Source organism: Penaeus vannamei, chromosome 35 (genome assembly GCF_042767895.1).
Source record: "Penaeus vannamei isolate JL-2024 chromosome 35, ASM4276789v1, whole genome shotgun sequence".
Taxonomy (NCBI): Eukaryota; Metazoa; Arthropoda; class Malacostraca; order Decapoda; family Penaeidae; genus Penaeus; species Penaeus vannamei.
In genome coordinates, this window is record NC_091583.1 from 21,484,057 (window position 1) to 21,499,056 (window position 15,000).

At 37.1% G+C, this 15,000-nt stretch overlaps 1 protein-coding gene across 1 annotated transcript in view; it reads left to right on the top strand.

Moving 5' to 3' along the window:
• LOC113828438 (uncharacterized) overlaps positions 1-15,000 on the top strand; it is a 51,956-nt gene that overhangs the window by 35,204 nt on the left and 1,752 nt on the right. The window contains exons 4-5 of the mRNA XM_070114178.1: positions 6,204-6,331; positions 12,406-12,571. Of these exons, the coding sequence (XP_069970279.1) occupies positions 6,204-6,331; positions 12,406-12,571 (294 nt within the window). The remainder of the gene's footprint in view (positions 1-6,203; positions 6,332-12,405; positions 12,572-15,000) is intronic.

A 15,000-nucleotide genomic window follows, 5' to 3' on the forward strand; every position in this document is an offset into this window, starting at 1 on the left:
AAGAGAAAAGAGAAAGAGAGAGGCCAGAGAAAGAGAAAGATTGGTCGAGAGAGAGAGAAAGAAAGTTTAGCCGAACGAGAGAGATTCTGTAAGAGCTCGTTCGTGAGTTGAGCCTCGTAGCTTGCAGGATAATAACTCGCAGAAGCCGGTCTCCAGAAATCGGATTTGATTTACCGCGAGGCAACTTAGAACAGCTGGCCTATACTTGTCAAACTTCGCGCTGAACTCGACGCGAAAATAGAAGCAAAAGTTTCGCTGTTCTTTTGGCATTTCGCGGTCTTGAGGCGGCGGCAGAGAGCTGTGATTGGGAATGGCTTGGATACCGAACTCCATGACGTTTTAAGCAGCGGTTCTGCTGACTGAGAAGTGGCAAGACCTCTTTACAGGAGCAAGAATCTCTCTCTTTATATTTTTAGTCACAGAGCTCGTAAAATCACAAGGAAAAACAAATGGTTAGAATAGTTGTGCTCAGATATTTTTTTTCGTTTCTTTATTTTTTATGACGAAATGGTTAAAATAAGTATGATCAGGGTTTTTTTTTTTTTTTTTGTTAATGCTCAGTTTTTTTGTTATTGTTGTTGTTATAACGACACGGTTAAAATATTTTGTTGTTTTTTGTTTGTTTTTTGTTGTTATAACGACACGGTTAAAATATGTTGTTTTATTGTTTGTTTTTTGTTGTTGTTATGACGAAACGGTTAGAATAGTTATGCTCATTTTTTGTTGTTGTTATGACGAAACGGTTAGAATAGTTATGCTCATTTTTTGTTGCTATAACGAAACGGTAAAAATAGTTATGCTCATTTTTTGTTGTTGTTATGACGAAACGGTTAAAATAGTTATGCTCAGTTTTTTTTCTTTTTCTTTTTTGTTGAGGAAGGCCTGCTTAAAAGGCCGGTGATGACTGGTTGAAGGCAGTATGTCTGAATAGCTCGGGTGTATTTTAAGTAATCATCTTCACCTGCCTGTCAACCTGTCATCGATCGTCACCAACCTGTCAGGTGCATATTCGCCCTTAATAAAGAATAAAACTCAGTACTGTCAAAAGGGAGAGAAAGTTGCAAAATTAGAGAAGACTGAGGGAAGTGAACGGTGTGTGTGTGTGTGTGTGTGTGTGTGTGTGTGTGTGTGTGTGTGTGTGTGTGTGTGTGTGTGTGTGTGTGTGTGTGTGTGTGTGTGTGTGTGTGTGTGTGTGTGTGTGTGTGTGTGTGTGTGTGTGTGTGTGTGTGTGTGTGTGTGTGTGTGTGTGTGTGTGTGTGTGTATACATACAGGTTGCTGATGATAGTTACTCAATAAGAAAAAATACCATAAAACATTTTTATTTCTGATTAAGATTATTTTTCTATAGAAAATGATATAAACGGATAGAAACGGACAAAATAAAATCCAGAGGACGTTGACATCAAAACATTCTAAAGTTCAATAAAACGAGGTTTATTAAAGGCCAAATGTAAGGTTCAGTGCGGCTGCCAGTGTCAGTACTCTCTCTCTCTCTCTCTCTCTCTCTCTCTCTCTCTCTCTCTCTCTCTCTCTCTCTCTCTCTCTCTCTCTCTCTCTCTCTCTCTCTCTCACACACACACACACACACACACACACACTCTCTCTCTCTCTCTCTCTCTCTCTCTCTCTCTCTCTCTCTCTCTCTCTCTCTCTCTCTCTCTCTCTCTCTCTCTCTCTCTCTCTCTCTCTCTCACCTTCTCTCTCACCTTCTCACTCACTCCCACTCTCTCTTTCTCCCTTCCCCGCTCCCTCCCTCCCTCCCTCTCTCTCTCACTCTCCCTCCTTTCTCTCCCTCCTTCCTCTCCCTCTCCCTCCTTCCCTCCCCTCCAACCTCCCTCCCTCCCTCCTTCTCTCTCTCCCTCCCATTCTCCCTTTCTCCTCCTCTCCCTCTCCCTCTCTTTATCATAATCCAGTTCAAAGTGCCTGCTGAATGTCTGTCTTACACTAGTCAGTTGAGTTTACACTTCTTTAAATCCACATCCTATAATCTATATTGTGTGTGTGTGTTCTGTAAGTGTGCGCAGGTTATTTCTGAATACAGATACACACACGCGCATGTTGTTCAATTCACATATGTATGTGTATGTATACGTGTGTTCAAATTCGACACTACCTTCCCGATTGAACACAAATACACACACGCGCATGTTGTTCAATTCAGTTATATATGTGTATATAGACGTGTGTTCAGATCCGACACTCCCTTCCCGATACAAAATCTGTTAAATCTAGAAAATTTTGTGAAATCTATTATTGAATATTTTCGCTCGGGGCAACGACATCATAAACCATGCAATTATTCTTATAATTGCAAGTCTTTGTTGGTTTATTGATAACGTTCCACTTGATATAAGCGCTTTTATTTGTATTATCGAGTAATCGCATCTGTAAACACAAAGGCATTTGTTTTATTTTATGGACTGTTTACTTCCATATGTTTTTTTGTTTTTTTGTTTACGCTGATCCGTTCGAGAGTGTGCTTATGGACTTCTGTACGGCTGTGGATTGTGCATTCGTTTATTTGCTGTATTTAACTTTTTTTTTTTTTTTAGATTATGCGGCCATTTCCATTTCGTTTCGGTCAGCTTTGCATATGTTGAATCGGCCATCCAACCTGCGGTCATTTCATTAATCCATCCAATTTTTCGATCTGTCTGTCTATCTGTCTGTCTGTCTGTCTGTTTGGCTGTTCGTCCTTCCTTCCTTCCTTCCTTAAATCCTCTCTTCTTCCTTAATTCCTTCATTCCTCCTCCCCTCCCTTCCTTCCTTCCATCTTTCCTTAAATCCTCCCTTCCTTTATTCTTCCATTCCTTTATTCTTCCATTCCTTTATTCTTCCATTCCTTTCTTCCTTCCTCCCTTAATTCCTTCATCCCTTCCTTTCTTCCTTGATATCTCCCTTCCTTTCTTTATTCTTCCATCCCGTCCTCCCTCCCTCCCTTCATTCATTCATTCATCCCTTCCATTCTTAATTCTTTCACCCCTTCCTTCCTTCCTCTCTTTCATCCTTCCTTAATTCCTTCATCCCTTCCTTGCGTCCTCCCTCCCTCTCTCCCTGTCTTCCTTCATTCATTCCTTGCTTGCTCCGCCCCTCCCTTCCTTCCTTGCTTCGTCCCTCCCTATCTTCTTCCCTCCCTTCCTTCCTTCTTTCCTTCCTCCCTTCCTTCTTTCCTTCCTTTTTTCCCTCCTTCCTTCCTTCCTTCCGCCCAGCCGTACGTCCGTTCTCCTATCTATCCATTCATCCATCTACTCATCCATCCTCCCTACGGTCACCCACACCTTTCACGGACATATTCATTCATTCATTCACAGATCCATTCACCCATTCATTTGCAGACCCATTCATTTATTCACAGAACTATTCGTTCATTCAACCACAGCCTCATTCATTCATGCATTCACAAATCCACCCATTAATTTATTCCGAGACCCATTCATTCATTCATAGACCCATTTACTCATTCATTCACAGCTTAATTCATTCATTCAACCACAAACCCATTCATTAATTGATTCGCATACCCATTCATTCATTCATCCAGAGTCCTCCCTCCCTCATTCATTCATTCATTCACAGGCCCATTCATTCTTTTATTCAGAGACCCATTCATTCATACATTCACTGACCCATTCACTCATTTGCAGACCCATTCAATCATTCACAGACCTATTCATTCATTCAACCACAGAATCATTCATTCATTCATTCAATCACAGATCCATTCATTCATTCATTCGCAGATCCATTCGTTCATCCACAGACCCATTCATCCATTCATTCGCAGATCTATTCATTAATTCATTCACAGACCCATTCATTCACTCACAGACCCATTCATTCATTCAACCACACATCCATTCATTCATTCATTCACAGATCTATTCATTCATTTATTCATTCACAGACCCATTCACTCATTCATTGCAGACCCATTCATTCATTCATTAATCCCTTCATTTGGACCCAGCATTTATAATTCAATTTATATACCATTTCCTCTATACATATTCATTAAGGTTTCTGCTTTCAGTCCTTTGAATTATTTTATTAGTTTTATCAACTCTAACCATCATTATCATTATCATTATGATCATTATTAATAGCAGACTTATAAAAAATATATACATTTACTTTGTGTTGTATACTTCTCAATTCGTGCATCAGCCTTGGGTGTTTTTTTCCTTGCAATTCTTTGTGCAATGCTTAATGATAAGTCAGGGATTTTCCAGGTACCCTTCTGTCATCACCGTCATCGACATCATCTTTATCTTCATCTTCATCTTCACCATCTTTATCTTCATCACCATCATCATTATCACCATCAGTGATCATTACCATCACTATCAATCATCATCACCATCATCATCACCTTAACGGCATCAGCATCATCACCATCATCATCACCTTAACATCCTTATCATGATCATCATTACCACCATCATTACTTTAACATCATCATCACCTTAAATCACCATCATCATCACCACCATCACCTTCCAAAGAAAACACCGGCTTCGCTTTCACGAAAAAAAAGTTCGTGATGGAGAGCGAAATTACCGTCACTGGTATTTCTCGAATGGAGGAGGTAATGTTTTTTTTTTTGTTTGTTTGTTTTTTCCTGCGTTATTAGGCTGTTTTTTCGATTTCCTTTTTTGGCAAATTCCGTGCAAAGTTACCAGGGATTGTGATGAATATTTATGCGTCCGTTGACCATCGTCCAAGATGTATTTAAATGTATTTAAACTACTGCTACTACTACTACTATTACTACCACTACTACTACTACTACTACTATTACTTCCACTACTACTACTACTACTACTACAACTACTAATATTACTTCGTGATATGATAAGATTAACAGATTCGTTGCATGCGTAATCCACCGCAGTAAATGGGTCTGCAATATTTTATCTTGCAGTTTTGTGGCATCTTGAACAGGGAGTTTTTGTTTATTATCAATATTACCATAAATATCATTATCCGTATTATCATTATTCCCATTAGCATTGTCATTATCAATATGAATCCTGTTATTTACTTTAACCATCATCATCATTAATAAATAATCAATATTTTATGAATTATTAATAAAATGAATAATAATAAATAAGTTTATCATCATTATGTAGTTATAATTATCATTATTATTGTTATTATCATTATCACTATTACAATTATTATTGTTGTTATTATTACTGCTATTGTTATTATTACCGGTATTATTACCATGCAATATATCAATCTTTCCCAAGTCCTTCGCCTATTCCCCCCTCCCTTCCCCACCCACTCACCCCCTCCATGCACCACCCACTCCCGCCCTCCCTTCCCCAACCACTCACCCCCTTCTCACCCCCTCCCTTCCCCACCCACTCACCCCCTCCATTCACCCCTCCCTTCCCCACCCACTCACGCCCTCCCTTCCCCAACCACTCACCCCCTTCTCACCCCCCTTCCCCACCACTCACCCCTCCTTCTCACCCCCTCCCTTCCCCACCCCACTCACCCCCCCTTCTCACCCCCTCCCCTTCCCCACCCACTCACCCCCTCCCTTCCCCCCCACCCACTCCCTTCCCCCACCCACTCACCCCCTCCCTTCCCTACCCACTCACCCCCTCCCTTCACCCACTCACTCACGCCCCTCCCTTCCCTACCCACTCCCCCCTCCATCGACCCTCCCTTCCCCACCCACTCACGCCCTCCATTCCCCACCCACTCCCTTCCCCACCCACTCACCCCCTCCATTCACCCACTCACCCCCTTCTCACCCCCTCCCTTCCCCCACCACTCACCCCCTCCCTTCCCCACCCACTCACCCCCTTCTCACCCCCTCCCTTCCCCACCCACTCACCCCCTCCCTTCCCCACCCAGTCACCCCCTTCTCACCCCCTCCATTCCCTACCCACTCACCCCCTCCCTTCTCACCCCCTCCCTTCCCCACCTACTCACCCCCTCCCTTCTCACCCCCTCCCTTCCCCACCCACTCACCTCCTCCCTTCCCCACCCCTCCCTTCCCCACCCACTCACGCCCTCCCTTCCCCACCCACTCACCCCCCTCCCTTCCCTACCCACTTCCTTCCCCACCCACTCACCCCCTCCATCCATCCCCTTCTCACCCCCTCCCTTCCCCACCCACTCACCCCCTCCATTCACCCACTCACCCCCTTCTCACCCCCTCCCACTGACGCCCCCTTCTTTCCAGTCCCCCGCGCGGAGATCATCAACGGCCCCGAGATCTTCGTCCACCGCGGCTCCCTCATCAACCTCACCTGCATCGTGACGCACGGCACTGAGCTCCCCGTCTACGTGTACTGGTACCATCACAACAAGGTGAGTACGGAGGCAGAGGAGGTGAATGGGGAGGTGGGGTAGTAATAAATATAATAATGATAAATAATAATAAATAGATAATAATAAATAAATAATAATAAATAATAATAATAATAAATGATAATAAATAAATAATAATAAATAATAATAATAAATAATAATAATAAATAATAATGATAAATAATAATAATAAATAATAATAATAAATAATAATAATAAATAATAATAATAAATGATAATAAATAAATGATAATAAATAATAATAATAAATAATAATAAATATTAATAATAAATAAATAATAATAAATAATAATAATAAATAATAATAAATGGTTTGATAAGTGGTAATAGTGTGGAAAGGTATGAATGGGAGCGAATATCTTCAACAATACAAGAGATGTGTTTAACCGGTTTCGATTATACCTTCGTGTATTTCTGACGAAGATGTGATCGAAACCGGTTAAATGCATCTCTTGTATTGTGAAGATATTCGTTCTCATTCATACCTTTCCACATTTGTCAACATGAATACGGTTCACAAGTCGTAATAGGTCAGTTGTTAATGAGGTCAGGTGAGGTCATTATTGTTGTCAGATTTATTGTAGTTATCATCATCGTTTGCAGAAATGAGAGAAATATAGTAGAGCTAACTACTTGTTTGATTGATAATGGGTTTATTTATTTAATCATACTCTTAGTTTCCCTTAGTTTGGTATATATATATATATATATATATATATATATATATATATATATATATATATATATATATATATATATATATATATATATATCCTCATGCACACACGTCTTCCCTCAAGCCATTCATCCACCTGCTTTAGCCATGGCTGTTTCATTAACGAAATGAGACGTCCATGACTGTAGACGAGCTGGATGAAGAGGTGTACACACGCGACTGCATTTGTGTTCTTCCTAAAAATGGTATCGTGTAATTTCTCTCCCTGATAAGTATCTTCGAGTCATTACCTTTGACTGCGAGTTTAATACAGGAACGCTGAGTGATTTTAGGATTTGATTTTTGTTTTATCAAGAGTGCATATCTGTTCTTGTTAAGGCGAACTGCTAGAGTCTGGGTCTTGCACGGGAACGCTTAGTCATTTTGGGAATAGGGACCGAACTCTTTTGTTCCGTAAAGAAAGCGCATTAAGCAATAGTAGTAATAGTAGTAGTAGTAGTAGTAGTAGCATCATGAGAATACACATCTTTTTTTTACCCCTGAAGAAATGCTGTATCTTGCAGTAACACGTGTTAACACTTATCCCGAAACATAAATCTCAAAAAGGACCGATAGATTAAGATTCCCCCCCCCCCTAAAAAAAAATAACAACCCACTCTCCAATTCTCAGTAAACGAAAAGTAAAATCTAAAAATAAAAAAAAATGGATAAATATATCTCCAACTATCTTCAAAGACTTAAATGGCGATCGCGAATTCCCCCAAGAAACTTTAGCGATCTGTTCCGAAGGCTAGTTAACATTCACAGCTCATTTGCATATAGAGGCAGGAGAGAAGACTTTCACCTGTGAATAATTTGCCAGAAAATTATTGGTTGAATTTTAGAGGAAGAAAAGAGTGGTTAAGTTGGGTGATTTAATTGCTTTAATTCGGGGTGTAGCGATGATGTAATAGCTCAGTTGTTAATGAGGTCAGGTGAGGTCATTATTATTATCAGTTTCATTATAATCATCATCATCATTTAAAGAAACGAAAGAAGTAAATAAAGTTGATTTGAATAAGGTTATACCATGACGTTGCAGAGGCTTTGTTTGTGATGACGTCATCATTTTCTTAGATTATCAGTTGTATTATCATCATCGTTATCTTTATCATCACTGAAAAAATTATAACTACAAATATTTCATAACTATAGAGATAGTAAGGGCTAATTTTGTAAACTTTGCAAATAGTTTTATTTAACTATTATTATGATAATAATCACTACTACTAGTAGTAGTACATCAGCTACTACTACTATCATAATTATTATTATTATCATTATTATTAAGAGTAAGTTCATTATCATTGTTATAATTATCATAATTATCATTATTATTATTGATATTATTATTATCACTCTTACTGTTATTGTTGTTGTTATTATTACTATTGTTATTATTATCGGTATTATTATCACCATTAGTATCATCATTAGCACTATTATTATCATCTTTATTATCATCATCATAATTATCATTGTTATTAATATTACTAGTATCATCACCACCATCGTCATAATCATTACTTTATCATTAGCGTTGCCATTAGCATCAAACGGTTGAAAAAAAGGGAAAAAAAAGAAAAACAGGTGAACGTAATTGATTTACCTGGTTAGAATCTAGAATACAGGCGAATGTCGTAAAAATTTTGACAATGATCCGATAACAGCCTTGACAAAGGATTAACGACCTTATGTGTTTACGTCATCAAATGCCCAGGAAAGCTTATCAACGTTATAGTCAGCTCTTAAAACCAGCAGCGGAATTTAAAGTAATGAATTGGCTATTGTATGTCTGGGTATTAACTTCTTATTGTTGCTAATAATGAGAATAGCAATGTAGTCATGATGGGGTAATTGTTCTAATCATAGATGTCTTTGTTATTGTCATTATTATTGTTGGTTTCCTTGATATATTTATTGTTGTTGTTAACAGTAGCAGCAGCAGCAGAAGTCGTAGTAGTAGTAGAAGTAGAAGTAGTAGTAGTAGCAGAAGAAGTAGTAGTAGCAGTAGGAGGAGGAGGAGGAGGAGGAGTAGAAGTAGTAGTAGAAGTAGTAGTAGTGGTGGTGGTAGTAATAGTAGTAGTAGCATTAGTAGCAGCAGTAGTAATAGTAGTAACAGTAGTAGTAGCAGTAGTAGTAGTAATAACAGAAGTAGTAACTATCATAAACATCAGTATCACTGAACACAAACACAAGTGAAACGTGTACACAAGAATGAAAAGAAAAAAAAAACACAATAAGAAATCGAATTAATACTTCACGTCACGATTTAATATTTATCTTGGTTGTTTCCTTTTCATCCGTATCATTATTGATATCATCATTATAGTTATTGTCATTATTAACATTATCATTATTATTACTATTATGATAATTATTGTTGTTACTATCATTTTTATTGTTATTATTATCATAACTATTGATAGTAGTAGCATTACTATTATCATTACTAATATAGTTGTTATTGTTATTATTGTTGTTATTTATTCATTCTGTTTATCTGTCTGCATATATAGGTATATATATATATATATATATATATATATATATATATATATATATATATATATATATATATATATATATGTCTATATATATATATATATATATATATATATATATATATATATATATATGACTATATATATATATATATATATATATATATATATGTATATAGTCATATATATATATATATATATATATATATATATATATATATAGTCATATATATATATATATATATATATATACATATATACATATGTATATATATATATACATATATACATATGTATATATATATATATATAAACACATATATATACATATGTATATATATATAAATATATATATATTCATTTATTTATCTATCTATATTTGTATTTTCATTTATATTTAGGTATATATACATGTGTGTCTGTGTCTGCGTGTGTATTTGTATATTTATTTATTTAACTGTTTATCTATATTTATTTGTATCTCTCAATATATAGATATATATGTATATATATATATAGATAGATAAATAGATACATTCATACGTGTATAAATAACATGTGTGTGTGCGTCTTTATGTATGTATGTCTCTCTGTCTCTCTCTGTCTCAGTCTTTCTCTCTCTCTCTCTCTCTCTCTCTCTCTCTCTCTCTCTCTCTCTCTCTCTCTCTCTCTCTCTCTCTGTCTCTGTCTCACAGACACTCTCTCTGTGTGTGTGTGTGTGTGTATATATATATATATATATATATATATATATATATATATATATATATATATACATACATTTATATACATACATTTATATATATATATATATATATATATATATATATATATATATATATATATATATATATATATATATATATATATTTCCTCTATATTTAAATGCAACAAGAAACAGCTGAGTATCCAGTAAGACCGTTAAACCTCACGTAGGTAACCGTATTCAGATTTACGCGAGAAAGGTGACATCTTGAAGCATAAAACTAACTTATTCTGATTGTCTTATTTGCTTCTTCCCACAAAACTGTCACGGTCTAAAAGTTGCCAAACGTGACCTGAAAACTCAAACTTAGCCATAGAAAACGGACACGGCGTTAGGGTAGACTTCCTTAAATCTCTTGTTTTCCTCGAGTCTGCCGTAATGCTTTTACGGGATGAAATATTACGGGCCTTATACTTGCTGGGCGCGCCTTTATGATACCTCGGAGTGCCAGGAGAGGAATATCAGGGAAATAATGAAGAGAATAAAACCGTAAAAAGAATCTATGTTTTGCCGTAGCGCCCTCGTAGCCTCATTTTCCACTGGTTTTGTACGATGAATAATATAGCTTGAGAATCTAAATTTCATAATAACATTGAAGCATATTTTAAAAAGCTTTCACTTCTTTCGAATTATTTATATCTTGAGAATAATGATGCAGTAAATTGAATATTATTTATCTGCCGTTCTAAAGTGCAAATTGAATTTGTTTCAAACTTTGCTGTGATAGTTTTGTCATTATGTACAGTTAGTTACACAGACAATTGAGCTGTGTCATTGCTAGGCATTGATTAATGAAATTGGATATGATATTGGTGATATAATTATAAGATGCTGGTAGTGATGATGATGGTGATAATCATCATTATGATGATGATTATATTAATATAATTCATAATGATAGGATGATAATGACAGTAATTTTCATATCACTGATGTTGATATGATAACAACAATAACAATTGCAACAACAATAATGATACCGATTATTATCATTTTACTTGTTGTAATGATTATTATTATTATTATAATCTTCATCGTTATCATTATCGTTACCATTATTATTATTATCATTAATATTCTCATTGTCTTTTTGGTTATTATTATGATTATTACTGTTGTTGTTATCATCATTATCATTTCTATTGTTAATAACAATATCTATTGTTTTCAGTGCTATTATTATCACTGTTATTATTTTGATGGTGATAAGAATGGTGGTGTTAATGAGGTTGATAATGATAATAATTATGATCATTATATTTATGATAATCATAATGACAATAAGAATGATAATGAATATAATAATAAAGTGATGATGATGATAATAATGATAATAATGATAATTATGATAATAATACTGATAACGAGTTGTCTATATCTCGCAATGCTGATGAATCCTTTAAAAAAAAATCCTTGATCCGGATGAAGACCAAAATTTAATGGCATTTAAGTCAGGCTAAGAGACATAACCTTGTCGTCGGTGATAGACTATTTTAGTTAAAACTGGGTTGGTTTTCCTAAGATTTTATCTATATCCGCCCCCTCCCCCCCTTATTTCCCTCACAGTTAAAGCCGAGATAATTTCCCTCACAGACGAAGACGACCCTCATTTCTTTACAGATAACGGTAACCTCATTTCCTCACAGTGAACAACTAACATACATCCCTTATATTAAAGTCGGCCCAATTCTCCTCATATTCTCCTCATAGTTAATTACCCTCACAGGCCAAAACGCCTCTCCTCATTCTCCTCACAGTAAAGAAACGCCTCTCATCATTCTCCTTACAGTTAAGAATCGCCTCTCATTCTCCTCACAACTCAAAACGCCTCTCCTCATTCCCCTCAACATTAAAAACGCCTCTCCTCACTCTCCTCACAACTCAAAACGCCTCTCCTCATTCCCCCTCACAACTCAAAACGCCTCTCCCCATTCTCCTCACAACTCAAAACGCCTCTCCTCATTCCCCCTCACAACTCAAAAAGCCTCTCCCCATTCTCCTCACAACTCAAAAAGTCCCTGCCAATTCCCCTCACAGCTCAAAACGCCTCTCCTCACTCCCCTCACAGGTCATAGACTACGAGGGCCGCGGGGGCGTGACCGTGATCACCAAGGCAGCACGAAACACTGTGAGTCACCTGCTCATGAGGGACGCCAGGCACCAGGACTCCGGCCTCTACGCCTGCAGGCCTTCCAACGGGGAGGACGCCTACACTCGCATGCATGTCCTCAACGGTGAGAGAGGGGGAGGAGGAGGAAGAGGGAAGGAGGGGGAAGGGGGAGGAAGGAGGGGGAAGGAGGAGGAGGAAAGAGGGGGGGAAGGAGGAGGGAAGGATGGGGAAGGGGGAGGAAGAGGGGGAAGGTGGAGGAGGAAGGAGGGGTTAAGGGGGAGGAAGGAGGGGTGAAGGGGGGAGAGGGGAAATGAAGGAGGAAGAGGAAGAAGGGGAGAGGGGGAATGGGGAGAAGGGGGAAGAAGAGGGAAGGGGAGGAGGAGAAAGAGGAGGGCTAAGGGAAGAAGGAGAAAGAGGAGAGGGAAGGGGATGAGGAGAAATAGGAGGGCTAAGGGGAGAAGGAGATAGAGGAGAGGGAAGGGAAGGAGGAGAAAGAGGTAGGGGCAAGAGGAGAAGGAGAAAGAGGAGGGAGAAGGGAGGAGGAATAGAGATAAGGACATGATAGGTAGGATGAGGAGGCAGAGGAAGGGTTGTGATGAAGATGGAAGAGAACCAAAGAGAGATAGGAAAAGAAATATGGTGAAGGATGGTGTTAGAAGAAGGGATGGAAAGGCAGCTTGGGAGTTAGTTCGAAAAGGGGAATGGGAGGGAATACCGCGAATAAAAGGTAGAAGCAGAGGAGGGATAAAAAAAAGGAAGGAAGGAGGGAAGGGGCGGGGAGGAAGAGATGGAAAACAGGGAAAAGGGGATGGAGGTAGGAGGAAACAGGGAAAGAAGAGAGTGAGAAGCAAAGAGGGGAAGAAATGGAGAAAGAAAGACGGCCAAAGAAGAAAGGAGGGTACGCGAAGAAAAATAGAAAAACAAGGACAGAAGAGGAGGAGGGAGGCCCGCTGATAAAGACAAAGAGACAAGGGAAGAAAAAAGAGAAGGAGAGACACAAAAAAGAGAGAGGGAATGACACAAAAGAGAGAGATAGGGTAAGGCAGCCTAAGAAGGGTGGATAAGGGATGAGACAAAAGATGGACAGGCAAATATAGGGAGGGGAGGAGGAGGGAGGGAGGAAAACAAGAAAGGAGAGAGGGTAAAGCAAGAAATGAAGGGAGAAAAGGAGTAGCATTAAAGGAATCTGTAATAAAAATAACAATTATAATACTGATTATAAGAATGATAGCCTTGATAAATTATTTTAAAAAATCATTAGAATAATAGTTGCAAGATTAATGATAGTTATCATAATGTACTTACAACAGTATTACTAATTACAAGTAAAAGTAGCAGTACTAATTATACCAATAATAATAATAATATAAAATGATAGTATCGAGAAGGCAAACAATAATCATAATTCTCAGTATTATCCTCACCCCCATCATCACCAACATTTCCACATATCTCATAATATTTTCCACATATCTCATATTTTCCACATATAATATTTTCCACATATCTCATAATATTTTCCACATATATATCTCATAACATTTTCCACATATCTCATATTTTCCACATATCTCATAATATTTTCCACATTACTCATAATATTTTCCACATATCTCATAACATTTTCCACATATAACATTTCCACATATCTCATAATACTTTCCACATATCTCATAATACTTTCCACATATCTCATAATACTTTCCACATATAATATTTCCCACATATCTCACAATACTTTCCACATATCTCATAATACTTTCCACATATCTCATAATACTTTCCACATATCTCATAATACTTTCCACATATCTCATAATATTTTCCACATATCTCATGATATTCTCCACATATCTCATAACATTTTCCACATATCTCATAATATTTTCCACATATCTCATAATACTTTCCACATAACTCACAATACTTTCCACATATCTCATAACATTTTCCACATATCTCATAATATTTTCCGCAGATCTCATAATACTTTCCACATATCTCATAATACTTTCCACATATCTCATAACACTTTCCACATATCTCATAATTCCACATATCTCATAATACTTTCCACATATCTCATAACATTTTCCACATATCTCATAATACTTTCCACATATCTCATAATATTTTCCACATATCTCATAATATTTTCCACATATCTCATAATATTTTCCACATATCTCATAATACTTTCCACATATCTCATATTTTCCACATATCTCATAATATTTTCCACATATCTCATAACATTTTCCACATATCTCACAATACTTTCCACATATCTCATAATACTTTCCACATATCTCATAATACTTTCCACATATCTCATAATACTTTCCACATATCTCATAATACTTTCCACATATCTCATAATACTTTCCACATATCTCATATTTTCCACATATCTCATAATATTTTCCACATATCTCCTCAGAATTCTTTCCACATATCTCACAATACTTTCCACATATCTCACAATATTTTCCACATATAATATTTTCCACATATCTCATAATATTTCACAGATCTCATAATACTTTCCACATA